General features: G+C 40.4%; 1 protein-coding gene across 1 annotated transcript in view; it reads left to right on the top strand.

The window, feature by feature from the left end:
* Positions 1-27,356, top strand: part of AGK (acylglycerol kinase) — a 37,171-nt gene extending 9,815 nt beyond the window's left edge. The window contains exons 3-15 of the mRNA XM_082308953.1: positions 3,398-3,477; positions 4,760-4,835; positions 6,183-6,275; positions 7,236-7,268; positions 9,259-9,353; positions 11,460-11,529; positions 12,331-12,410; positions 14,505-14,562; positions 16,460-16,607; positions 17,702-17,799; positions 20,030-20,100; positions 24,458-24,542; positions 26,286-27,356. Coding sequence (XP_082165079.1) covers positions 3,398-3,477; positions 4,760-4,835; positions 6,183-6,275; positions 7,236-7,268; positions 9,259-9,353; positions 11,460-11,529; positions 12,331-12,410; positions 14,505-14,562; positions 16,460-16,607; positions 17,702-17,799; positions 20,030-20,100; positions 24,458-24,542; positions 26,286-26,423 — 1,125 coding nt within the window. The 3' untranslated portion in view covers positions 26,424-27,356. The remainder of the gene's footprint in view (positions 1-3,397; positions 3,478-4,759; positions 4,836-6,182; positions 6,276-7,235; positions 7,269-9,258; positions 9,354-11,459; positions 11,530-12,330; positions 12,411-14,504; positions 14,563-16,459; positions 16,608-17,701; positions 17,800-20,029; positions 20,101-24,457; positions 24,543-26,285) is intronic.
* Positions 27,357-27,706: the final 350 nt, after the last annotated feature.

Genomic DNA, 27,706 nt, shown 5'->3' with positions numbered 1-27,706 from the left:
TTTTGTAGTTTATGGTCTGCATGGGCAACCAGCAATGAACAATTTCCTGTACTGTAGTATTCCCATAAACAAATCTCATCCTTAATAAGCAGTCTTTCATGTGCACTTTCAAGTGCTGTTGCCCATGGATTACATCACTGCACAGGTACTGCTTACTGACTCTGATTACCTTGATGGTGTGGTGTAGGATTTTAAGAGTCCTTCTACCTCCCACAAATAAAATTTATTCTAAACCTGCTTCTCCATGCCAGATCTTAGAGATTTTGCAGGGTGTAACACTGCTCCCATCATTGCTACGTACTGGGGCCTGAGAAGAATGGTGAAAATTATTTTTCTCATTGAAGAACTTTCCTTGAGATTGCCCTGCTTGTGTGGTGCACCTGAATAATCCCAATTTTAGCCTGTCTGCTGTTGAGGGGAAGATATTTGCAGCACCTTGATTTGGGCAATGGAACTTCATGCCAGAATAGATGTAAGGGAGCTCAAGTGTCATGAAAGAATAAGAAAAATCTTTCCCTGAAAATACTGCTTTCATAAATCATAGTTATAGCTTCAGAATCAAATGCTTTTCCAACTCATAGTATCAGTTGCTCTTGATTTTTATGTTTTCAATATTCATTTTTACTGCATAATATCAAAGTGATAGAAGTTTTTTATATTGCCAAAAATAGCAGTTAATGCCTTGGTATTTGAAGCATGCTGACCAAATTAAAATTTTTTTTAAAAAGGCACTGATGAAATGATATATCAGGAGAAGTTAAAACACCTAAGTGTGTATGCTGTCAAAAAAGTGTAACTGCTAAGGGAAGACTGGTACAAGCATATAGTTCTGTTGTGGAAATCCTGACTTTCCTGTTTCTTAATTCCAGTCATTAAGGGATGGGATCTATTCCGTTATGGCTTATTCTTGTAAATGAAAGTGCAAAAGCACTGTCAATAGAGCTTCCTACAATTTCAGTGGTTAAAGCCTGGGAAAATATCCTGCAGAAGACGGCTGCATTAGAAAGGAGTGAACCAGAAAGCCTAGTAATCAATTCTCGCTGTAATTTCCATTCTCACTGATGTGTCAGTGCCAAATACTGCTTGAAAACACACAGCAATACAGCAGTAAGGCATTAAATGTCTGATATGTTCTTCAGAATAACAATGATCTGTGATCGTTTGAAAAATGCTACTTGGGTTTATAGTGCTCTATAAGTATTGGGGAAAAAATAGAGGCAGACTCACCCAAAAAAAAGTTTAGTCTGAGTGAAGTGGGGGATTTCCCTATTATTTTTAAGTCAGATTTTTAAATTTTTAAGCCTGTTACAACACAAAATTGGTAAGGCGCCCACCTTCCTGCCAAAGTATCGCTACAGTAGTATTTCATGTGAAGACTCCACCATGGATGTCTGAATTTAAATAGCAGTTTATGATGAGACCCTTGGGGTGGCAAATGATCATAGAAAGATTCTATAATAAAGAATCCATTTATCATATTTTAAACCTTTTACACCTCCTTCTTTGGAATAAATCAGTGTCAGCTGACTGTGGACTTCCTTTGCAAATGTGGTCTCGCTGATTGACCTTGTTACTGAACTCTGGGCATGCGTTAAAGAGGTCCTGTTTACCTGGCAAACAGTTTGCTCTGTGAAGCAGGAATAGTTTTCTGTAAAGGAATGTAGTTTCTCTGTTAGTATTCATAAAGCATTATAAAGCCTTTGTATAAAGGGTTTTTCATAGTTGCGAAATAGTGATGGTCATCTTAGAAGTCCAGAAATGCAATACCTGAAAGTGTGCATTTGGCAAGGAAGTGAAAAAGGCATTGACTTCCCTAAATTACACCTTCATATATATATATATATTTAATAACCATTTTTAATGTCTGGCTTTAAGTTGGCTTTCCTTATGTTGTGCTCTGAAAAAAAGACTTCTAGAATGTTGCAGTATTATTTTTTTATTTCCTGTCTTAAAAATCAGCATTTGCTTTAGAAATGCCCCTGTATGTAACATAAATGTCTGAGTATATTACATAAAGAAGTGATTATGTCATTACTCATAAATTCTTTATGAGCCCTGTTAGGTTGTTTAGAGCAAGCAAATACATCACTTTCTGCCCCCCAGGCAAATAATTAGTTGTTTCTAACAGCTGTAACATGCTAGAGGTCCTCTATATTTCCCAATTCCTGCCCAACAATTGCAATAAAATAAGTTGGACTGTTTTCCAGCTGATTTTTGAGTAAAACTTAAGAGCTATTGATTTGTTTCACTTTCTTTGAAGATTCCTTTGCTCTCAGCAACTTCCCTCATCCTTTTCCTTTTTGAAGAAGAAATTTGAATGTTTTAAGCAACATAGCCAGCTACATACTTCTTTTAATTGAGGTTTCCTGAGCAAAGTTGGCAAGTGGAATTAATTATAAATTTAAACAGCTAGCGTTCACTAAAATCTACTGTGCCTTGTTTACAGTGTCCACCTTCTTCAATATAAAAATTCCTGCTAGGGGGATTGACTTGCAAGATAAAGGGGGAAAAAAACCACAGGGACAGTTGACCGTGTCTTGTGTTCAGCGCAGTAGTCTTTTGTTCCTACTTTATTTCTGAGGCTTCTGGATGGTACTGCTGAATACGTTGCCATCCTTGTACTCAAAACCAGTTTGATTTGGTGTGGTGGAGAGGATGCCTTTAGGTGAGCTAAAAGAGGTTTACAGAATGGGAAGTAACATGCATGGAAGCTTCGCCTTTCCTTGCCTCTCCTGTGCTGAAAAGCTATGGAAATAGGTACAAATGGCTAAAAGGTACAAGAGACTGTATGGAGTAACTCTCGAAGAATTTAAAATCAAGACACCTATTCAGAACTGGATCAAAAGTTGAAGAGGAATTTAGTGATATTTATAGGGAGACATTAGGAAGACAAAAATGTCTGAGAAACAGTGGGCTTGCTTACAGGTCAGGGCAAATTCTCTGGTGATTATCTTTCATATCTTCAAAACCTTAAGCACAGAAAATACACAAATGAGCAGAAGAGATATAAGAAATGAAGGACAGAAGTGGAAAAAGATGCAGAAAGAAGGTGGCAGGCAGGTGTATAAGAATTACATAAGGAAGGAAAATCAAGTAACCTTGGAGTCAAGGATAGTTCCCTGGATCTCTGCCCATGGCAGAAAACCAGAGGTTGACAAAAACGAGATGGTGGTGGAATTGTAAAAATGAGCTAAAAAGTACTTGTGACAGTGGTGTGAGCTGTTGCTAAGAGTGCAGGCCTTTGAATAGGAGACCTGTAAAATGGCTGAAGATGGAAGTCATTTGAATGTCATGAAGCTTGAAAGCCCACTGACATTTGTGGAGATGCATTATTTCAAACTGTTTTACCAGTGTGTTTAAAAGATAAACTGAACTCTGCTCTTTTTATCTCACTTAGGCTTTTGGCAACCAGCTGATCCCTTCCAGTATGCCATTGAAGAAAGCAACAGTGTTCCTCAACCCAGCAGCTTGCAAAGGGTAAAATTGCCCCTTCCCTACACTCATACATGAGGCACTCTTTCTGTATTTTTGCTCTGCCATCCAATATAAAAGCCAGCCAGATTTTTGAGCTCATTTTTGCCTCCCTCTGATGCCAAGCTGGTGCTATGTAACTATGCCAAACTTTATTTCACCAAAAATATTGGGATGAGAAATAGAACTAGATGCATGAGTTGAAAGAATGATTTCTAAACATATGTATATTTTTAATTTTTCTTTTATCCTGTGTTTCGGCCTTTGTCATTCCTTCGTATGTGGAGTTCCTTCGTATTCCTTCCGCACTTTTGTATGTGATGCATTTCAGTCCTCAAAAACTATAGAAATAAGAGATGACCTTGATTGATTGCTTCAAGACTTGAAGTTAGCCAGCAGTGATCTTACTTTTGTGGGAACCTGTCCTTGAAAGGGATGTGCCCACAAACTGAGAGGCTAAATATGGGCTCAGAGCAAGACTCCTGGAAGAGGTCGGCTGCTATTTTTGCATACTCATTAGCAGAAAAACAGTTATCTTGGATATGATGTATGTCTGTTTCTGCTGATCAGCTAAGCTTCCTATCAGTTGCATCTTGGGGAGGGGCGGGGAGTTGTCAGTAACAATATGAAAGGAATTACATATCTGACATGGAAGTGCTTGGACTTACGTGGTTTTGTTCAAAACACCCATGACTGAAAAATGTAAAGTGTTAATAAGTCTCTGACTTCTAGTCTCATATTTCTACTTGTTGTAAGCAATTTATAGTTAATGGCATAATTATTTTATTATGCAGCTACAGGCAGAAAATGCATGAGTCCTATAACAAAAGAAAGTCAGATAATTTGCTTCTAAACTTATTTAATAATATGTAACAGTAAATATTTAAAAAAAAAAAAGTTTCCGAAAACCTGAATGGGCCGCCTTTGTGGTCTTAAAGCCTGCTGCTCTGTAAGTCATTAATTTTCTAATAAATTTCTTTCTGGAGATCTTGTTTTGTTTTGTTGTTTTTTTTTTTTTTTAATTATTTTTGGAGAAAGATAGGTAACCTCTTTTGCATTTATTAAAACTGCAACAAAAAGCTGACATCTGAGATACGAGTCTAGAAATGTAATACATTGGAACCAAATGAAATCTCCTCTTTCCTGACTGGCAGGTTGAGTGACTGATTGTGTAGATTGTATGCTGTGTTTTTAAGTAGATTTCTTCTTGTTATTCATTTGTTTCTTTTCCTTTTTAATTTTTTTAGGCACCAGACTAATGAAATAGTTTTTACTCTGTTTTTTGTAGCAAAGCCAGGAACCTTTTTGAAAAGAATGCTGCTCCAATTTTGCACTTATCTGGCTTGGATGTAACTGTGGTTAAGGTAAGAACTGTTCTGATAACATAGATGTATTGTCTGCTCTGCTTTGTCCTCTTGAAGAATTGAAATTCAATTCTGGATGCATTTGAAGTTCTCAGTTGTCCTGTAGACATCTCGTGAGAAGAAATAAATACTGAGATATTAAGCTGGTACTTAATCTTTTTCTTTTTAATTCACAGTTAATTTATAAACTGTGTACTGAGTTTTTTCATTTTCAGCTAAAGCAGTACACGGGCTTGTCTGTCTGTCTAAAGCCGCCCTTCTATAATTCATGTTTGAGAGAAAACTCTTTAAATATTTGAGTGCTGGCTAGTGGTGCGTGCCCATCGCTGTTGAAATTGTCAATTCTGCCTGAACTTGCAGAATTCAGAAGTGAGGAACTTTGACATGCAGCGGAACTGTTCAGATTAATTAAAAATAACCTTTTATTTTTACACTGAAAATATCTCGGTGTATCCCCAAATAATTCAACATTCCCGTCATGAAAGCAGAACATTGAGCTCTAAATGGTTTGAAGTAGCAGAGCGGTTTTCTTTGGAAAGAGAAGAAAAAGTAAATGTGAAGGGGTTCTGGTCTTTTTTGCAGGTTTTTCAGGCTGTGATATGTGGATTGTTTAATAGTCTCTGTGTCCTAGCAGTGAAATACTCTAATATGTATCTTTCTGTCTTGGAATCTTTTTCACAAGGTTTAGTGTTAAAATGCTGTTTTTATTAATGCCTCTCGCTGATCATTGAAAATACATAGTCCCATCCTAAGAGAAAAGATTATATTGCAAGACTTAAAACCGATGCCTTGTAGCTTCAGATCTGACAAGTTAGCAAAACAGGGCCGGGCCAGTAACTGAGGCTGAAATGTCCCTGTAAAAGACATTCATTTTGCAGAAAACGGTTTTGATGGTTTAGAACGTCAGTGTGCTCTTTATGCTAAACCCGTTGTCAACAGCTTGCTGTCGGGCAGTAGCCTTTTATGTAGCTAATTCTGTGTTGTGCACTTGTCTGCTAAAGATGTTGGGTCTTTTTCTGCAAGAGCATCGTTTGCTTGTGGTTTTGTTTCAGTGTAAAACTACCTGGAAATACGATTATTGTTGCAATATTCTAGATCTACTGAATAAGATTTACTCTGACATTTCATTTAGCCCTTGTGTGTGTATTTGCTTGCACATATTGTATTAGGCAGCAGACTTGTTTTATAAGTTGAAGAAATTTCAGAGAGTGTAAGTAATACACAGTACTGTGTGCCTATATGAGAATAACTGTTAAGCAGATGGATAGATGATTCTTTTTTTTCTATGGAAGAGAAATCCTAGAAATAGTCACCTGAGTTCTCATGTTTGGATTTCTGTTTCTGCAGACTGATTATGAGGGACAAGCAAAAAAGCTGCTGGAATTGATGGAAAACACAGATCTGATCATTATTGCAGGAGGAGATGGCACAGTACAAGAGGTACTGCAGGAGCTTTGTCCTGGTTTATTGAGAATCGTAAGCTGAGGGTGAGAAGATTGAGTCTGTGTAATGCAGCAACATCGTAACAGCTATTACTAGAGATTTGTCCATTTTAGTATCTGTGTTTTCAGTCAATGTTATAATCTTCCAGGCATAAGAAAACTCTGCTAGTTGTTGTTAGTCTAAAAGTGGTGATGGGAGTGGGGGCAGAAAGAGTGTGTGACATAACGATCTTCCACAGTTTTATTACAGAATGAGAAAATTATTTGGGGAGACATGATTCTAACTTTTTCTTTCTATGTAAGATAGCTGTAATGGTTTAATTTTCAAAGTTCGTTCGTATCTGTACTCTCCAAGAGGAATGCATGTTTTGCTAAATGGGAATCAAATAATCTTAGAATTAGGTGGGAGTGATAACAAAGCATGGTATATATTTAATAAATGCCTGTTGTCAAGATGATTAATGGTAGGAGCAAACTACGAGCAGAACTGGGGGATACTCTATTTTTCAAGGAAGGCTGTATTTTATTAAAGCATTTCCTGGAATGCTAACTACTGCCTTTATAAGGCAATGGCTAAATGAAATGCAATGACCTTAAGAGAAAGTGGTCAGAATACATCTGAAAGTTTCCCCTGGCCTTAGAATTGATTATTGCTAGTTGCACACTGTCCAGTGCTATTTTTGCATTATGGAGAGCATTATTCGATATTAAAACATTTACACTGGCGTTCGTTGTGGTGCCAGCGTATACTCATGCGCGCTCATAACCCTGCTATTTCCAGCATGTTTGCACACTGAACATGCCTCCTTTCCCATATAAGCAACTGTAGCACCTTCCCTAGAAGAGCAGCTGCTCCTTAAATCTTTTCCGAAGAGTAAATGTGGGTATGAATTTCATAGCTTTCTACTGTAACTGGAAAACAAAATTCTCAGAGCTGAGCATTTGCCATGTTTTTCAGGTCATAACTGGACTTCTCCGCAGAGCAGATGAGGTGAGGAAGCCTCATTTTTAAAATCTTGTTTATTTCATAGAGGCAGTGTCTTGTGCATCCACTGTGTTCTGTTGGCCTCAGCTGTCTTCTACAGATCTGTTGCTTACTAATCTGGAGCCAGCTTGCTGCGTAGTAAGTCAGCCATGCTAGTGTCCTGCAATTCTGCCCGTTGTTCTCCATTCCCTTTCTCAGGGAGTGCTATGGCTCCCAAGCCACGGCTTTGGGAAGTTTCCAGCGTCAGAGCAGGGATTGTGGAGAAGCCAAATGCACAACTTTCAAAGACCCGTGGACCAGCTGTGTACGCTGCTTTGTTTGGCAGAAGCATCGGGTGAAAGTACAGGTTTTTCTTGTATTTGTACAGGCTTGAAACCGAATTCAGTTATGGCCATGCTCCTATTGCTTTATGATTGCTTTGCCATTTTTTTCAAGCAGTGAATACCTACCTATGCAGATGGCTGCAGAAAGCAAATTTTAACCTCTCAAGGTGGATTGCTCCGAATGGAAATGAGAGAGATTTTTCTTTTTAAAGAGGGAGGACAGTGTTATTGAAGAAAGGAGAGGATCATTGTTTCCAAAACCTTCTGGCAGGAGCTGGCAAAAACTCAATTAAATGATCCAGACAAGATTATGATGATATCCTTGGCAGCTAGAATTGTATCTGTTTAGGCAATTGCTTTGTCTGAATGTGACAAGAGAAACTCTGCAACCAAGCCAGTATTTTTAAAGGGGTGCTAGCTATATCAATTCCGAGACATCAGTTTTTTAAATTTAATGTTATTATTGTTGTCCCCTGAGACCTCTATAATCTAAAGATACTGGAAAAAAGTTTTAGAGGCTTTACTGGCTAGTTTTTCTTCTCTAATTTTTGACTTACTGTCTTGATGTAGCTTGGGTCGATTAGCAGTAGCGTAGAAAATTCTGCATCTGGCACTGTTTCGGGTGGAATACTGCATTGTAGTATTGCCACTGTGTCACTTTATGTCTTTGGCCAGGGAATTCTTCTTGTCCTTCATATCACTCTGTCCTAGGAGTAGAGATCTGCAGTTCAGCCCCCTCACTCTGTGCTCTGCTTCCCTTTTTACTCGGGTATGTCGTACCACTGTTGCCTGGATAAGAAGAGCCTGTGCAAGGTATTCCAGAAACGCTGTTCCTAGCAGCCAGGGGAGCAGAGCATGACTGCATGAGCTGCAAATACCCTGTTGTCTGCACGCTGTAGAACAATTCTGAAGAAAATGAGAGAAGGGTGTCTGAGATGTGTTAAGACTTGCAGGTGACACAGAGATAGCAAGGGAGAATGGGTGGGCGTGAAGTGAGAGGGGCGTTATTTAGTTGGTGCGGATTTGCAGTATCATGGTGCTGCTAGTAGCAGTGCCCAGGAGGGAGATGGTACATTGTGATATATGGTAGTTTACATTGATTTGCTGACACGCTTCAAGAAGCACAGTTTATTATGAGGTATAGTGTAATAACTTGCTCCTTCAACAAGCCCTTTTGCTGAACTGTGGTACAGAAAAATAACACGGTCAATGATTTCCAAAAATTAGACCTGCTGCTGCTTCATGATTTGGATGCCAGAGGAATCAATTAATTTCCTTTCCTTAACTGAGAAAATCTCTTTGCCATGCAAGGTTACTCTGTCAGAGGGGGATTTCTGCAATGGTAAATGAGATTCAGAGCTTGTGATGCCACTGTCAGTATTAAGAAAGATGGCAGATTGCTGACAGAATCCGTGCATTAGTTAGGACATGGCTGCCAACCTGCATGTAACAATGCTCTTAATGATTACAGAGAGCTCCTTTGTACCCAGTTGGCAGTGGTGGGTTCACAGATTCGGATGCCATGTTCTGAGTCATTATGTATTACTGTCTCATTTAAGGAAGTGCCTGGCTGCTTAGTGCCAAAGGGGTGATATCAGACACAGCTGTGATCTCCACACAGGAAGCTTCCTTCAGCTGATGCAAATGTTAATTTACTCTCCTCATGTGTCCAGGCTGTCTTCAGTAAGATTCCTATAGGATTCATACCTCTTGGGAAGACCTGCACTCTGAGCCACACGCTCTACCCTGAGAGCACGAACCAAGTCCAGTAAGTATTACATGTTTCTGAAAGGGGGCTTTTGTTTGTTTGTTTTCAAGGAGCAGTGCTTCTCGGTAGCTTCATACTTTTCTTTTTCTTCTATGTTATATAGAAGTTGGTAGTCTCTGGGCAGAGTCTGATGACTCTCTGGACTTGCCTGAGTTAATGACTTCCAAAAACTGCCTAAAATTAAAAGAAGGAAGTGTATGTATTATTAGAACATGAAATAATTTGCTGTGGCTAATTTCTCTGTGATCGTGTGATGCTCAGAGTTTTCAAAAAAAAAAAAAAGGATCAAGCCTCTTAGGAATAGTCAGAAAGGACGTGACAAGGATATAGCAAGGATATGCCGAAATAAACCAAAAAAAAAAAGTCCTCGTTCTGTCCCTTCTCCAGTTTAAGAATTCTAGAAACCAGTCCACATATAACCTGGTTAGCACCTGCAGAGTAAAGTATATAAGAATATCTTTATGGGGAGGGTTGGATCCCATTACTGACTTCTGCAGGGTTTCTTGCCCATTCCTGTGATGGGACTGATGCTGGCAACTCTCCAACAACCTGAAATCCATCAGCATCCTGGATATGATCCAGTCTGGCACTATCTGTTGCCTGCATTTCAGTTTGTTCTAGGTTTGTTTTGTCCACTTCTGAAGTAAAAAGGCTAGTCAACTAAACTTTCTTTTCCCCACGCATCATATCTTTTCAATTTTTTCCTTCCTCTCCTCCCATACTAATGAATACATTTCTCCTTGCTCCTGAAATCTGTTCACTCCGGTTCTCCTAGTAACTCATTAACATTCTTCTTTGTGGAACCCTTGCTGGTATCCATCATACATAAAACCCACGAGCCAACTGGCATAACATCCTTCATTAAAACTACCAGAGTGCTTTGAAGCTCGGCAAGATGGACAAGGCTGTAATCAGCAGCTAAGATTAAAATAATAATTTATGTTTGGGTTCTAAAGAAGCTGTTTGAAATGAATGATCTTCTTGTCCCAGGGTAATGAACTGTGCAGGTGAGACTGCAGCATATTGGTGAAGTTGAAAGGAATTTGGTCAATAGGCTGCTTAACAGCCCACGCCAGTAACAGAACCTTACTTAAGAAGTGCAGAAGTGATATTTTAAAAAGAAATATTTGGACTTTGGTTCCTTCAGCACTATTAGATCTTACCTTTGGAGTGTAGGAACTGTAGAGGTCTTAGAGAAAGGTAAGAGTTAGGAGAAAAGAAGGGCTGAGGGAAGAACAGCTTCCTTCTCTGAGTATTCTAAGCCTGATGAAGCCAAGGGTGATTTCTCCTGCTGATTCATGTGAATATTGGGCTGGATCTGAAAACTGCATTTGGTTTTGGTTTTGGTTTTTTTTTCCCCTGTCCAGCTGAGACACTGGAAATATGTGCCATGTGGAATTTAAATTTTACCCAACTTTGAAAACAAGGAAGGGGTTTTATATGCTTCAAGGTCTGAACATAGAGACTTCTTTATGAACTTGAACACTTTGGTTACAAAATCTTCAGTGCCACGCTTTACGACTTGAAATGAGAAAGTGCCTTAGCTACTGTCCACGACTTAATGGAGACCAAAACCACATGAGCACTGCTGAGAGGTAGATTTATGTTGATTAAAAACTTAAAAAGAAAATACTAAGGCAAGTCAATCCTAGACACATGAATTGAGACCAGTCTCATGACCATCCCCTTCTCTCCCAGGTTGTTCTACTTGCCACCAATAAAACAGAACCATGATTTGGGTCCTTAGTGTGTTAAGTAATCTGAAACAGCAAGTAATAGAGTTGGCGTGTGATCTGCCAGATTAGCTGAAGAAGGAGGAATGTCTGAAAAGCTTAGGCTGAGAACTTCCTTTTGCTTTTCAGGTCTTTTGCTGTTTGTTAGAACGCAGGCTTTGTCATGTGTTGCAGCCACCCAGTTTGCTTTCTGATTTCAAGGAAGTGCAGCACTTTGTCAGAGTTCTTTCCCCGGGGGTTGTTGTGTTTGCTGCAGAAAAGCCCCACCTGGACTCATAGTGGGGTTTGCTGAAAAAAAAGTGTAATTTTAAAGCTTGCTCTTTTCCTTCCTTCCTGTTTGTTGTCCTTTGCTTCTTTCCTGTTTGTTTTGCAGACATATTACTAATGCTACGTTGGCCATTTTGAAGGGAGAGACAGTTCCACTTGATGTCTTGCAGATCAAGGTAAAAGCATCTGCGTATTTGGCACCCAACGTACCGAAAACGTTCCTATTCTCATATTGTTCTGTTTACATGGACTGCTTCTCCTCTGTGTGATGCTGTCGTGAATTTTGGTTTATGATATCAGGAGTTCTGGTGGCAGTCATTTCTCCACTGTATGCTACAACATCAGGTAGTCTAAACTGGAGAAAACACTAGAATGCACTAGAAAACACTAGAAACATCTTTTTTTGAGGCTCAGAGCGTATTGATGAATACAAAACTTACTAACACTGATATTACTGTAGAAACGGTGAGAGATAACAATAGCTGTCTGAGCTGATTTAATGCATTCATATGTATTGTGGAGTTAATAGCTTTCTTTTACAAACTGAAAAATGTGAAATGGAAAAACCTTTGACTATGCTCTGTATGGTTTTTGAATATTATTTTTCTGTTATGTCGTAGAATGGACATTTCTGCAGCGAGAACTTAGTGTCACTGTGCAGAGCTCCTTGCTTTTGGCTGACAATATCCATAAAATGAAATGGCTATTGCTGTGCGTGCAGTCAAACTCAATCAACCTCTTCAAAACTTCACCTCTTATATTCCTCTTTGGGAGCAGATGGAATGCATAACACTCAAATTCTGCTTAGTTTTATTGCTGTTAGCTATCTATCATACCTGTTCTGGGAAATTTCATTTTTGAGATAGATTAATCAGAAATCAGTTTTTATACAGAAATGATATTTTTCTAGCTGCAAAAAACAAAGTTGGAAACCAGATAAGAGAAAGCAATTTTGCAATGTTTATTTTTCTTTACAGGGAGAAAAGGAACAGCCTGTGTTTGCAGTGACTGGTTTAAGATGGGGATCTTACAGAGATGCAGGAGTTAAAGTTAGCAAGTAAGAAAATACTGTTTTTTGAAACTGTACCTTTTTTAGTATCTGTTGCCTAAAAAGACATACCCCCCCTCTTGTGAAGAAGTCTTTTTTGAGTGTAGGCATTTGACAGGCAGAGGCACCCACCCTTGTTAGGTCTTGCATTACACACATGGGAGTGTAAGACATTTCAGCATTTTTGTCATTTGAAATAAATGCTTATTTGATGCTGACCTGTTCTTTTAAGTATTTACTTTCTGCTTGCCTTGTGGTGCCCACTTCTGGAACTTTATTCAGATTGTATCAGTGGGAAAAGCTCTCCCTTGAGTAAAGTCTAAGTAAAGTAATTGGCCATTGTTTTTCATCAGTTGCCAATGAAAAGATGCACACAGACTCTGTAACTCAATTCCAACAAGGGACATCAGATGCGGTAGAAATGCCCTTCAGTTCCTGCCAGAAATGGTATGGACCGTGCTGTCTGATGACTGTTCTCTGAATGCTAAACTAATAATTGCTGGGCTTTCTCCAAATTGACATTTAATATGCCACTGTCTGTGTATCAAATGACTAGCATTATCTGGTGAAGGAGCAGCAGGGCCAAAGCAGTTCCCTTCTCAGATTGTTATGGAGGAATTGCAGCACATGCCTCTGCTGCACGGCTATAAGGAAATACCCTGTGTTTTGGGAATGAGCTGTCTTTGTCAGGAAACAGATGTGGCAGACCTCTGGAGCCTGACTGGCAGATATTTGAGTAGGATTGAGAGGTGATATGGAGCGGGGGAGATGCAGTAGATGGCCAGGGTGTTTGTCCCTGGGAAGCAAGGACCATGCTTGGTAGCTTGTGTAGGTGCTGACTTGGCTATGCTGCAGGCTCTCCTGCTGATTGCAGCCCCAAGATTAAGAGAGTGCACTTTCCTCCCCTCTGCGTTCTCACTAGGCTTCCCGTGCATGCCCTGGTTTTTGCCTAGCGTCAGCCTTCACATCTTTTCCTGCAGCAGTTCCCTTCTCTAAGAGTCTTTTGGACTCAGTGCTGGAGGCATGACAGCACCTTTTGTACTTGAGGCAGCATGAACATTTTCAAACCTCGTTCTCTTCCATTAATGTTTTTGAATGCACAGAAAACGTGCTCAGCTTGGAAAGCGCTTCAGCCATAAATGAATGGGTGCTCAGAATGTGCTTGGGACAAGGACCATGTGTGCTTGTCCTGTTTTCATACTTCTCCCTAAAAGCGTCCACTTTTGGTCCCTGTCAGAGATGGGTTATTGGGCTAAATGAACGTTTGGTGTATTCCAGTACAACTGAACTTATACTTAGAAGGCACCTACTGTGAAGGGAGTCAAGCCATAAGCCCCACTTCCAGAAATTCGTCTGGCTGTCCCTCTGCTAAGCACTTTCCTGGTGGAGACATGGTGCTCTTTTATGTTTTTGAGGCTTTATTATTTTACAGACAATTTCATGACTTGATGGGAGTGGTGTGTCAGGTGCATGCCTTAGTACTTAATGATACACTTAAATCTGCAGTACTCTTGAGCTGACGGTGATTAATGTGCTTCATTGACCTTCTTTGGTGGAAGACAGTGATCAAAATGTGTGCCAAGCCTGCCTAAATATAGTCACATCTTTAGATTCCATACAATACTTTATGACTGGCAGGATTTTTATTTTGTAAAACATTGATTTTGATCTGAGAATCCTTTGGGGCAAATTGATGTTTGCTGGCTCTGTTCTTTTGTCAGTGAAGTTGTTGATTGTTGTTTGTTTGTCTCCTCCAACCTCTTTCTGTACTGCATACTGTGGAGATGCATCCCACCAGCTGTTAGACTGGTTGTGTCATTCCCAGTTGTGTCACATAACTAGGTAAAATTTTGCTACTGAGATGTCACGCTGCTTGTAGTGAAGATGGTATACTGTGTTTTGGTGATCTGTAACTCGAGAAGGGATGTCACTGCTAAGCTGCTGGTGACGTGTAGAAACTATCTTATAGTATCACAGAGCTAATGGTTGTAGGGGAGCACTAACTTCAGTGGCAAACAAGTCTGTGTGCTCTGACTTCATGCAAGATTTCTACCTTTCCCAGTATCGACCTCTGGATATCTGATATCTGGATTCTTTTTTCAGGTATTGGTACCTTGGACCTCTGAAAACCAAAGCAGCTCACTTTTTCAGTACATTTAAGGTAAGGAGTAATTGCAAGGAAAATGTTTTTGTAGTTGGGAAATGAAAAGGCTGACTATGCTTTGTATAATTTATCTGCAAGTTTTTGTGAAGGGTTCTGGTAACAATATAAAACGGGAGTGAAACTCGACTTGTTAAAAACCTACCAATTGATAGACAGCTTCTGAAGAGGTGAAGGGGAGAAAGAATACTTAAAAAAAAAAAAAATTCTTTACTAAGGATCTGTTGCTGCAGGATCACCAGGGGGAGCCAGTAGCCACCTTTGAAAATGGAGAGCAGTAGTGGTGCTGAAGATAACCATTAAAGTGCTCTGTCACCTTTTCTCAACAGTCTTTCTTATGATAACATTTCATTCTGATTTATTCATCTGGCAGCAGTGGCTATAATTAGACTGCTCATGCACGTTGATAATCAGGCTTCCATGTGTAGTAAAATGAACATGAAGATTAATAGCTTATATCTCACCTTAAACTTCTCTGTTGCTTAAAATTGATCCTAGAAAGATTAAAATTTGACCTGCATGAAAGGTGAGGCATTTTCATTCACGTGCTTTTCCTGTTGTCTGAACTTATAAAGAGCCTCATGAAAGGCTGTGGAAATACCCAGGAGCTGGTACAGTAGATCAGATTGTGCAGTCCAGCCATGCTGTCTGTGATAGTGCCAATGCTTCCTTTATAGGAAGCTCCTGTAAAGGGGAGTCAAACTGTAATGCATCCATAAAAGATTCCCCCCCGCATCCCCAGGAAATTTGAGATGATGATTCTGTGTGCTGGCGTTCTAGGTAGAAACCTATTCTTCACTTCTCTTCAGCCCCTTTCTCACTTTTGTTGAGTCCTTAGCCTCAGTTAGTGGCAGTGATAGTGGATTTCACTGGTGAGCTATTCATTGTACATTAAAAAGATCTGTTTGACCTGCTGTAGGTTAAAGAGAGGTGCCCGCTTTTTCTGCTATTAAGGTAGAAAAGTTTCTACCTGATCTCCCCTAAGTGTGGTATTCATTGCTTTATGTGCCTCTTGTGTTATCATTTTGTTAATTTCCATAAGGAATGGCTCCAGCCTGTTGAGCTTAATCTCTTCCTAGCTTGTCTTTGCTGCTGTGCACTTCATCTTTTCTGGTTTTGCTGTAGCTGTCCTATGAAACAGGATGACCTGTAGCTGAAAACAGTGTAAGGGGAAAGAGCTCACCTCTGATATGGGTAGGGGCATTGTCGTGAGTGTTATTATCTCTTTTAGAATATACAGGCTTAAATTATCACAGCATTGCTGCTTTTCCCTTTAATCATTAATACTTATTGTTCTTGTATTGCCCTACCTCGGTTTGTCCTGTTTATTATGTAAGTATGATAGTGGAGTCCTTCCTTGCTTTCAGAGGTGTGAGGTAAATTAGCTTAACAACCTGTGCTATATGATCCAAAACTACTTCAAAAGTTTTGTGCATAGAAAAATAATTGTATCGAGTCCATGTGGGCTTTTGGCTGGGTCATTTTAGTGTGTACATTTAAAAAACAATCATATTATTCCCTCCATAAATGCTATGTTTTGAGCATTTCAGAAATTATTTTTAAAACAAAATGAGAGGAAATAAACTTTGTCAGCACCTGGAAGTATTTCAGGAGCTGAGGTTCTTCTGTAGCCCATCGGTTTCAGGCAGTGGAATCTGAAATATCAGTGAGAATAATGAGTTACTTCCCTTTCCAAGCTGTGAAAATGTCATCTCACATATGTATCTGGAGGCTGGAGAGCAATAAGGTAGGCTGAGGCAGTGGTGGGATCTGGGTAGCTCTGAAGGAGAACTTGGGAGCACAGAATAAGTAGGCTGAAGGACTAAACAGAATAAACAGGTAGATGCTCAACAAAAGGCCCTTTATCTTGTGTCTTTCCTTTACATGTAAATCCAAGGAATGGCCTCAGAAACATCAGGCTTCTCTCATGTATTTGGGTCCAACTGAGAGACCTCCAGAAGAGCCAGAGGAGAAACCATCCAGACCTCCTTTGTATGTGAGGCTTTACAGACGACTTCGATTGTACTGGTCATCTCCTCCAAAAGGTGGGGTGCGTGTATTTTGGCATAAACTCACAGGCAGGCTTTCCTCCTTTAATAGATCAGAGGGGTAGGCGGTTCTGCTTTACTTTTCTGCTCTCTCATTTTTATATTATTATTATTATTATTATTTATTAAAACTGTGATTTTGTCAAGATAGTTACAGTGATACCTGCCAGAAATGGAGCAGAGTAGTCCTGTCAGTGCTTGTGGTCTCATAAACAAAAATGCATTTGTAAAGAACCCAGGGTGTTCCCTGTGCTCACAGTTGCTTGCCATTACTATGGAAGCCTCCACAGGTTATACTCGGCTCTTATGGGCGAGCTTCTTGAAATCTTCCTCCTGTAGAATGGCTTCTTAGTGGGCTGGCGAGAGAGGAGCAGCCCTTGTTTTTCTGGGTGGGAGGAGCTGCTGACACAGAGCAACAAATGTTACTTAAAATAGAACAATAAAACTTGGGCCGTGCGGAAGCCTTAGGTTTCTCTTAGTGCATTAAATTTCTTTCTGTACCATAAATTTTCTTCAGTGCGCTCTGTGAGCCTCTCTTGGGTTGGGTTGTTAGCTAGGCAGCGTGTGTGGCAGACTGCAGAAGGAAGGGGAGTGTGTATTTTGCACAATCTGGAGTGATGCAAAGTCCTTCTCATTCCTTCTTGGCTGGCAGAGGTGATTTAGACAGAACCGTGGACTAAGTGACCTGTATGTGAGAACTGAACCCTGGGGTTTCCTCCTATAGAAAATACATGTTACCACTACATCCTGAACACTGGATTCCTATTTTTTTGGTAGCAGTGTTTCATGTGTTTTCTAAATGTTCCTGTAATGCAAGCCCAGGAGATCTGTTAATCCCTGGGCATAAGGACTCACAGGGCTGCCATGTAATGTGCTTGATAGTCTTTCCTGCTACTGTATTTTTTTCTTTCCTTCAGTACTCCCAAGCTCCCTTTTCCTTTTTTAAGATTTTGACATTTGAAAAACAAAGCTAGTGGTCACAGTGGGTCAAAGTGATTTTTGCAGATTGATGTGTCATGCTTCATAGCAGTGAAATTATGATCTGTGTAATTAAATTCCACTTAATGATATTTTCTCTTCTGGATTCACAGAAATCCCCCGGGAGGTAACCCCGGAGGACTGGGAAGAACTGAATCTATCCACCATTGAGCTTTCCATTGCGACTCGGAACAGGCAGCTTGATCTGACAGTAAGACCATTGTATAACTGGATTCCAAATGCTGCCTGCCCACACAGTTTTCCTTTCTTGCTAAACTCCCATTCTTTTGTCTATATAAATAAAACTTACTACCCCATGCAAGGAGGGGCCCCTGATTGAATCCAGGAATGGGCAAGTTTCAGAGCCAGTGTAAAAGCACTGGAGACCCATGTAAAACTGGGATGCAGTGGGATCAGGAAGAATTTGTATAATGAGAAGGTTTCACTAGCCAAACAGAAGCTTTAGGACTTCCCAGGAGAAAACAAGGCATCAAAATAGGCACTCCTTTCCTTCTTGACCCATGGGAGAGTGATTCTGTTTTATCAGCAGATGCTGGAAGGAAGCTGTGAGCCTGAATGTCTGCCTGGAACTGTGGCTTTTTCTCTGTCTTTTGGCTTGCAGAGCAAAGAGTTAAAAAGAACTGGGACGAGAGAAGGGACAGGGGCTACAAGGACAGGAAATGCAGGTGGTTGTGGAAGAGCAGAACCAAGGGAGTAGGGGAGCTGTTCCTGTCATAACCTTCTCAACAGGCTCATGTTGTTCATTCACTGTTTTAAAAACCTGTCTTTGGCTTATGTCTGTGTTTTGGTGTGATTTTATTGCTGTGAAAGCTATTTGGATAGAAGTCAGTCTTTAATTTTACTGGAAAACACTAACACAGTGATTCTGTCCTGGTGAGCTGCCCTTTATGTCTTCCTCATGGCTCCAGGAATCCACTGCCACTACACCCAGATTAACAGGAGATATTGAACTTACTGCAACATGTTTCTTGCTTAGAATTCAGGGTCTTTAAGAACCTGAACATTTGTGTTATATTGATATGTTATGTTTGTAGGATCAGTCAAAAAAAAAAAAAACCCAGGCAAATCTAGTCCTAAAATTTCCTCCTGTATTCTCCTTACAATTTACCACATAAATTTGAGTTTCTTCTTCATCAGTGGCTTATCATTTGGACCACCAGTGTCCTAGTAATGGTAGAAGCTAGATAGAGACTAGCAGGGTATTTGGTTTTTTAGTGGTTTCTAGATGGCCCTTGAACAAAACAGTGTTGGCTGCTGAACTGGATTAGAGTCAGTAATGTTAAGTAAAAATAGACCTACCAAGAACTGAAAAACTATCTCATTGCCACAGACTTTATGCCTTCAAGATGCATTTTAATACTAGTATTGAACAAAGAAGTGATGTAGGGTTCTCAGGTCTCTGGCATAGCCTAGAGAAATGGACAAGTTTATGTTAGGGCAGTTGTACTTTTCTGGAGCTGGAAGTAGCTTGATACTACATCTTTTTTTCTACAGATACGGTCCCCTTACAACTGCTTTTAACTCCTGCTCTTGAAGCCATTGTCCCTGTAGCCACCAAAGCTGAATAACAACAGCTCTCTCGAACTGATACCAGGGCATATCTGCAGAGTATTGTCAGCCACTCCTGTTTTTCTGTCTCATCTCAGATTCACGCCTAGGCTGCCCTGTTGAAGAGGAGCTGATAAAGCCATACAGGTGCAGCTCAGACAGTGCCAAGCCTACCTCTGCATGTACAGCAAAGGAATAAAACAAGTCATATTAACAGATGCATTTATTTTTACTTTTGTCATTTTTATTGCATCTGCACTAGGACCTTTGCCAGGACAGAAATGTTAAAATAAATAAATTAAATAAAAAAAATAATTGCATCTGAATCAAAGTTGCTTTCCCGGCAAAAGTTTTACTGTATACTTGGTTTAGGGGCAGGCTGTAAATAGAAAAGAAGCTAAGTAAGGAGTTTAAAGGAATGATATCAAGAACACTTTGACTTCCAATTTATATTGTTTAAAATTCTTTTACGGTAGTGTTTGGTGGCCAAATACTGCATCGTTGTACTATTGCTTAAAGTCACGAAAGACCCATCGATTAGAAATCTTCGAGAACAGAAGAAAACCCAAGTGATCTGCTATTAATGTCTTTAATAAGTGTGTGAAATGTATCAAGAAGCCAAACGTGAATTATTATTTTACTTCTTATGGCATTTATTGTCAAATAGTCATGAATGAGAATTTACGATCTATAATTTACAATCTGAATCTCAAGTAGAATGGAAAAAAGTGGAAAAAAGCACGAAATGCAGAAATGCATCTTCTGCCTCCTTTTGTGGGACAAAGGACTGGGCATTTTGTGAACATATTGCAGTATGGGTGTGGCATTTTGAAGTGTTAACTGCTTCATTTCTTGAATCTTTTTTTGCATAGCGCACTGAAGACTTCATGGATATTTGCATTGAAGCAGATACTGTCAGCAAAGGACAGTTTGTAAACCGAGGGTGAGTATGGGAAGGCTGCAAAAAGGTGACAGAATCTCTGTGAGCTGGAACGCTATTTCTGAGAAGTGTGCTGGTTTTCTCTGATCTTGTGCTGCAAAATTCAGAAGCAGAGGACTGCAAAGGACACCAGTCAGTAATGCTTCATGAGGATTACTGATTTTGTTCTTTAAAATTCTTACTAATTTTCTCTTTCTGGAAACAAGGCAGAGCAGTCTACATGGAGTTCTTCCTAGCTTCTGAGTTTGCTATACCTTTCATCTTTTTCCCCATTGCTATTGATCGGTGCTACTTGGATAATAATGTCATAACCGAGTTTTATAGGCAGCCATACAGACTTATCCCCAGAATCTTTTAGCCCTAGCTGCTCAGTGGATTGAGAGGTGGGTCACAGAGCTGTTATGTTTGTACTAGTGATACCTGCAGTTTTGGACCTCTGATTAGACAGGCCCTGCTTCTAAGTGAAGTGCTCCCTTGACTCAATAACTCTTGTGAGAAATTAGATCTGAGCTGGAAGAACTTTTGGAAGAGAATTTAAACAGGGACTTTAAGCAAATGTATTGATGCTGCTTGCACACGGAGCAAGAAGGCTGCAGGTATGAAGAAGCAGCCTGTAGAGAAAGAGTGAACACATATTGCTTCTGTTGTGCTTGGAATGTTGGCTTGTAGTGCGTTTGTTCCTCCTGCTCTCACCAGACACAAATCTGAGCTGCTTTTTCCAGCTCCTCCGTACAGTCCCACTAGCAAATACATTGCATCTTCAGTGCAGTTTTTACCAGCAACAGATTTTCCTACTAAATCCAGGAGTCGTCTTCTGCGTGTTACCTTTTTATTTGCTAATACTGTTTTCTAGTCTTAGAGCTCCCTCTAGTGAAGTCAATGGAAAGATTTCAACACATTTTTACGTGCTTGTCGTCACCCTAATAATTCCTGCGTCTATGTCTTGTGTGTAATATTAATAGCAGCAGCAGGCCCCTTATTTGAGCATCCCACAAGCCTCAGTGGGTATAGGATCTTCTGACCTATGCGTACACGGTAGGTCAGGTTACCACCTGCAGCTGCTTTTAAATTGCATGAGCCCATATGGACCAGAGGTTGCCTGGGACTGAAGTCTTCGCTTTGAAGGCTACAGAAGGAAAGGAGGAGGAGATTTTTCCCATTAGCAGCAAGAGGAATCTGGCCTCTTAAAGGAGGGAGACAAAGGAGATGCTGGGTTCTCGGACACTTTGCTGGCAGAAAAAATGTGGATGAATTTGTATGGTTTAAGGGAGGGGTGTTTGACTGTACACCCGCTGTAAAGAATGTCTCCCATGTGGACTGGACACGCTTCACACAATAGTATGTCGCGTTTTCTGACTGCAGTTACACTGTCATGCAGAAAAAGCCTCTGATGAGAGTTAACATGCCCTGCTGGCTAGAGCTAATTAGAGGCAGCACCAAAAGCTTTGAGCTGCTGTTCAAGAAAAGTTCAAAGAAACAAGCTGTTTTGATTAAATAGTGCCCAAAAGTGTGTAGGTAATAAAGAAAGAGGAAGAGGGGTGTATGGGGTGGGGAAGCAGCAGGAGGAACTTGTCTAGTCCTACAGAGAGGAGTCAGAACAGAAAAAATGTGCCCTGTTTTTGCAAGGCAAAATCAGGGTGTTCAGAGAAGCTCTTCACTGCACAATGCCCTTTGGCAGCTAGGTTTGAATCAAGCCCGTTATTAGAGGCTCCCCATTGCCTAGCACCAACAGGGTTTGTCTTTGGAAACGTGTGAAGAAGCTCGCTCTTTTTTCTTCTTTTTTAATGCATAGTTTTAAACTCTACCAGAATTTGGGGGTTGAAAAGGTTTTTGGGGAAAATACCTTATCAGTGCAGATATTAAGGTGTTTTTTATATTGAAGGGGGCACTGACACAAGCTGATCAGAACTGATGGATCACACAGAAGAAACAACGCATCCAGCGGGAAACGACCATGCAGGCTCAGGCAGTGTGTGGCGGGGGTTTGGGGGGGGGAGGGGGGATCAGAGTGCTGGGGGGCAACTGCTTTTGGATTTCAAAGAAAGGAGGAGGTCATCCCAGGTGTATAAAAGCGCTCTCCGGCTGTGCATCAGATTTGTGTGAACAAGAGCATCTGCAGCAGGGGTAGAGCTGATGTTTAAGATAAGGTGGGGGAAGAACAGGTGGTTACGCTGTAGTGCTTACTAAGAAGTGCTGGAGGGAAGGAGAGCAGGGATGGAAAGTGTAGCATCAGTAATCCACATTCTGATAGCCACCTTAGATTCTGTATATGAAAGTATGGAGAGCTGTCACTCCAGGGCATGAATACAGTTACCAGCTACGGTGCAGAAGACTTTTTTTTTGTTGTTTTTTTGTTAGAGAGTCTTACTCTGAATCATTTCACATTGGCCACTTCTGGAGACAAGAACTAGGTTAAAATTGTGTGTATTACCTGCAGTAGGTGTTGTGGTTCTCTCTCTGCCTGTATTTTTCTAATTCAGCATGTGGAGTGGGATAAGACAATCAATTGGAATTGCTGCTGTTAGGCTTTGGTCTTGCTCCTGTTTCACTTTGCTGTCTTGTCTTGAGTGAGGAGTGGAATCAAATGGAAATGATTTCTGATGCTTTTGTGCTGGGTCACTGGAGAGGCAATCACCGCAAGTGGAGTTGTGTTTATTTGCTTCGACCAGCATTCTCCTTTGACTGATCTTTAGTTCCCTGTATTGTCTCTTTTGAGCTTCCCTTGACCCCATAATCGCATCTATGTAGAGCCTCATTTACCTTCATGGACCAAAAAATCTACTTGCTCACCTGAGTGCAATATCTAGGACCTTGTGTGTCAAACTTTGAGCAGGTTAAACCTTTAGCAGGGAATCTTGCTGCTTGTTTGTACAGCGCTGTATAAACTGACAGTATTGCATGCCATCAATGATTTATAATTTATATTGCCAGGAGGATGTTTAATTCCCTCACATTCACTCATTAATCTTTTAGTATATACATATTTGATTAAAAACAAACTTTCCACAGTTAATCTTGCTTCTGTCCTTCCCTGCCCTTTCCTTTGGTGTCTTAGTTTTTCTTCCTTTGTCTTTGATTACAATCTCCTGTTTCAACCCTCTCTTCTCATGTTCCTTCTCTGGGATTTTCTGTGATTTTTAAGAGGTGCTTGCATTCCTCAGGGCATAGAAGGCTTGGTGTCTAGAGAGTTCCTGACATGTTTTTGTGACTGCTTTTCCTGGGCAATATTTAAATACACTCTTCTTTCATGTCAGTCCACAGAATAGACAGAGAAGTTGGGGACAGCTGGCATTGCCTGTTGGAGGAATATTTGTGATAATTCTGCCGTGCTTGAGAGCTGTGATACATTAATGGTGTAACTTTCTGTTGTCCCCTTTGCTATTTGTGTGTTGCTGTCTGTCTGGAGAGGGGCCCAAACTGAGGGGTTACTGCCTGGGGCGCAGTGTACCCTTTGTCAACGGTCAGCCAAAAGGTTATGGGTGTGACTCTCCTCAGTCAGGAGGCCAGAAGTAGCTCAGCGTATGCAAGAGCTTGTGCTTACTCTGCAGCAGCACACATTGGGAAAAGGAATTGCAATGTGCTATTCTTTAACAGTTGATCCAGTGACAGGACAGCAACCTAAGTCTTGAAAAAGGCTACATGGCACTTGCTCGACCAGCTTTCTAAGACAGGCAACTGCCTCGTATGTGCTCCATTTGACATCCACAGAAGTAGGAAAGTAGCACTTCTCTATGTACAGTACATAAATAAGAATCTCACAGGCACCAGAAGAGAGAGAATAACTGACAAAAATAGGTATAGTATTTGGAATGGGTAAAATGATGATGTTCTAGGGGTTTCTTCACAAGAATGATATAAAAGCAGCTAGTAAGAAACTTAATGCTGACTGGTGTTGGTGTGAGAAAAGAGGGGTTTTTTTGTTTCATTTTTTGATGGTAGTTTAGTGGTTCAGTATAACTAATTCTATCAGGTTTTTTGGCTTAGGGTTGCTTATGTTGCTGGTAAGTTATGTGGGTGCATGGGACGTGAGGAGATGGTAGTCATTGATTGCAGGAATTGTATAGTTCAGTGTGTAAGTGAGGAGCGCAAAACTGTATGTTCAAATATATTCAGTGAGCCTCAGAGATGGAGCTGGTTGGAGGTTGTCAGTGCATACTGTTATATGTATTGACTGCAACAGAAAAGGAAACGTCTGTCTTACTTTCTCACAGCTAAACCCACAAATATTTGTATACACACATAACCTCTAAGTTTACCAAATGCATAGTGACTTACCAACCCACAACGACGTGTCATCCCTAAAGATGGCTATTGCCTAGAGAATCATCTCCTTACCTTACCTCTCTTTTTGTTTGAACAGAAGTCAAAAGATGCTTGATCCACATACGTGCCCTGAAGGGAGTCAGTGCATCCAAGCTAGCAGATGCATCTTGCAACTTCCAGAGGTGAGAAGCTGAGGGAGTTTGGGAACTCTGTCACTTTATTTCCTTGTGCCAGTTGATGCTGCACATTAAGAAATCCCTACTCCAAATCTGGGAGGTTGATTACGCTGCCGGTGAGACACTCAGTTTCTCAGTGCGGCAACTCGGTCCCTGACTAGGAGACACATACTGGAAAGTGGTCTGTAAACCAGAGGGGAAACTTCATTCTGCCAGTAAATAGTGGCAGACCTTTTATGCAGATAGTGGTGGTGGTTGTAAAGGATCTCTTACTCAGGTGCATTGCATATGCATACCACCTTCTCCTTAGTATTGAAGATGGAATTCCTCATCTACATTTTACTCTGGAAGGGATTGTGCTGTAGAGAAGATAAATATTAGAAGCTTTATGGAGACCAAGGAGGGTGACACAAGGCAGTGGGGCTCAGATCACTATAGAGAAGTGTCTTGAAACTTTGAATAGATGAGGCTGAAAAAGAAGCCAAAGCTGTGTCTGCCTGTGTTGTTTAGATTAGTCTTTTGTTGCCTCTTAGAAAGAAGAGGCTGTTATTGCAGCCTTGGGGAGGACTGTTTCTTGGTTTTGCAAGGACGTTAAGTCAATGTCATAGGTAATTTCTGCCTTCAAATGATCTATCATTCAGCAAAAGAATTTCATATTAAGAGAGAACAGAACATGTCAAAAGGTGAAAAAATCTGTGGCTACGAATTTAAAATCATGAATTATGATGTCATGATTAGCCACCATCCTAATTCTTGCATCAAGCTCATATCATGGCAGTTTTGTGCTTCTGAAAGAATACTCTGGAGTGCTGGTATAAGTACAGCTGAGCCATAAGGGTGGTGGTCTAAAATGGGCACTTCATACTGCAGCTGCTCCAAAGACATTCAGAGTATGTGTGCATGGCACAAAGCAGTGCTGTTCAATTCCTTGACCTAGCTCTCATGAAGGAACTGGAGGCAGCTCAGATGAGTCTCACCAGCTTTGCAAAGAAGCGGGATATGTTGATCCAGGTGGACTGCTGTACCTCTGACTTCCAGGACCTACGCTGCTTTCTCTAATCTGTGCTGTTCTGGTGTGCCAGTTCACTTGGAGCTAGTTTGAGTAGCCACGTAATGTAGCCCTACCTTGAGTCAAGTGCATGCAAAACAGTCACCAAATTTGTTTAGGTAACATCAACTTTGCCATTTTGATGAATGGTTTTAATCATTGATGACTTTATCAGTGTTAAAGAAAACGCTCAAGAAAAGTCTACTGCTGAGTAATTCCTGACCCGTGAATTACTTTGCATCTCACATTTCAGATCAATATAGTAAAACAATACCAAAAGGTGTTTGTAACATGGATTTAACAGGAGTTATTTAACAGGCACTTCTGCAGATTAGCTTGTGTCACCCCTGGCAGGCCAAGGTCTAAGTGCATATAATTGTAGTTCCAATAGCAAAGAATCATTCAGTATAAACAATGTGGGTCGTTAAAGCTCCCTAGCATTTAATTATCACCAATTAGCAACTAAGTGAGGTAACATGTTATGCAACAGACTCTTAATGTATTATGTGCAGTGAAGGATAGCTCTCACTGCGTTGTTGAGACCAAATGGGCTGGAAGGCATAGGGAAGGGGTCATCTTGCTTAAGACTCAGCTAAGTATTCAACTGTAGTCTATTAGTAAAATCAGGTATTAGTATTACAGCATTGCTGAAATAATCTGTTTGATGTTTAATCCTGATTAGCACTGTTATCTGTACACAGGGCACTGAGGGATCCTTTGGCATTGATAATGAGGAGTATGAAGCTATGCCTGTGGAGGTGAAGCTATTACCCCGGAAACTCCGGTTCTTCTGTGATCCCAGAATGAGAGAGCAGATGCTCCATGCAGCAGTACAATGAGAATTCATGTCAAAGGGGCCAGTGTTTACCAGTCTTACCAGGGTCTCTTCAAGGCACATGAAACCTCACTGACTTGATTAGCCCCACCAGACTAATAAGCCATTTGGCTATTTTTATGCACAAGGTACTTCTGTTGGAAGTAGCTGATTCGACTAGTCTCAAAGAGGTTACAAATGCAAATGAAAATTCTAAGAAATGCATGTTAACTTGATGGCATCTTTTTTTCCCCCCAAAGAAGTCATCAGCGTTCCATTTACAGCACTGCAGGCTGAGTGCTGTGTGCCAGATGCTACTGCTTTAATGCAATTGTATATTAAAGTAAAATGAAAGCACACTTGTTCTTGTGTTTGAAGAGTTTAGGTCTACTTTACCTATGTATAAATCTCGCAAAACCTGGGATCTTGGAAAAATTTATTTTGGGGGAGTAACGCGAAGGAAGTCTATGAAATGTTGGAACTGCCACATTAAAACAGGTGGTTGGTTATGTACTCTGTCACAAAATAACTTGGAGATCGGTGGTACAAAGCTTCAGAGGAAGTTTAAAAATTCCCCATATGTATCTGGATAAGATATTTATGTTATTTTTTTTCATCTTGCCAGATTCAACAGCACAGAGTTCCAGTTAATAATATAGTAGAAATATATTACTTTGATCAAGTTTAGGTGTGTTATACAGCAGCAAATTGGAAAATGTCATCATTGACCCAAAGCTGTATGAAGTACATGTGGACAGACTCTTTAACAAGCCCAATGAGTCTTTGTAAGTAATCCTTTTATTCTTGTAGTAGTATAACACAAATAAGGGCATCCAAGTAACTTTTTTATTCATTGTGTCTGGTTGCTCTTCTCTTTAATGTAAACAGTGCTCATCACTCCTTACGCAACCTACATTCCCTGGAGTCCCAGTACTGTAATTAGTTTTGTTGCTTTTCTGAGCTTTTGTTTATAGCTTCACTTTAATTGCTGAAAGGAAATTTTATTGACTTAAGCAAGGTTATCTGTTGCCCTTCTTACTATAACTTAAAGTTCACATGATTCTGCCTTGCTTACTGGAAGTAAAAAATTTGATCCTTACTTTTCTGATGTGATTGTTGTTTGTACATAGTCCCTGTATTATGCTGTGATTTAGTCTAAGTTCATCTGTTGATCCTTTGCTGTAATCAAAATAAGGACATCAGGGAATTGACTTAGAGCAGCTTTGTTAAAGACTGCATCCTGGCTGCATGCTGCTGCAACAGCATCCTCTGCTGGAGGCTTGCTAAAGGAAAAATGCTTTGAAAGGG

The sequence above is a fragment of the Platalea leucorodia genome (genome assembly GCF_965183815.1).
Source record: "Platalea leucorodia genome assembly, chromosome: 4".
Classification (NCBI taxonomy): Eukaryota; Metazoa; Chordata; class Aves; order Pelecaniformes; family Threskiornithidae; genus Platalea; species Platalea leucorodia.
The sequence above is the reverse complement of the archived record's forward strand: the minus strand, read 5'-3'. Positions and strand labels throughout refer to the sequence as shown.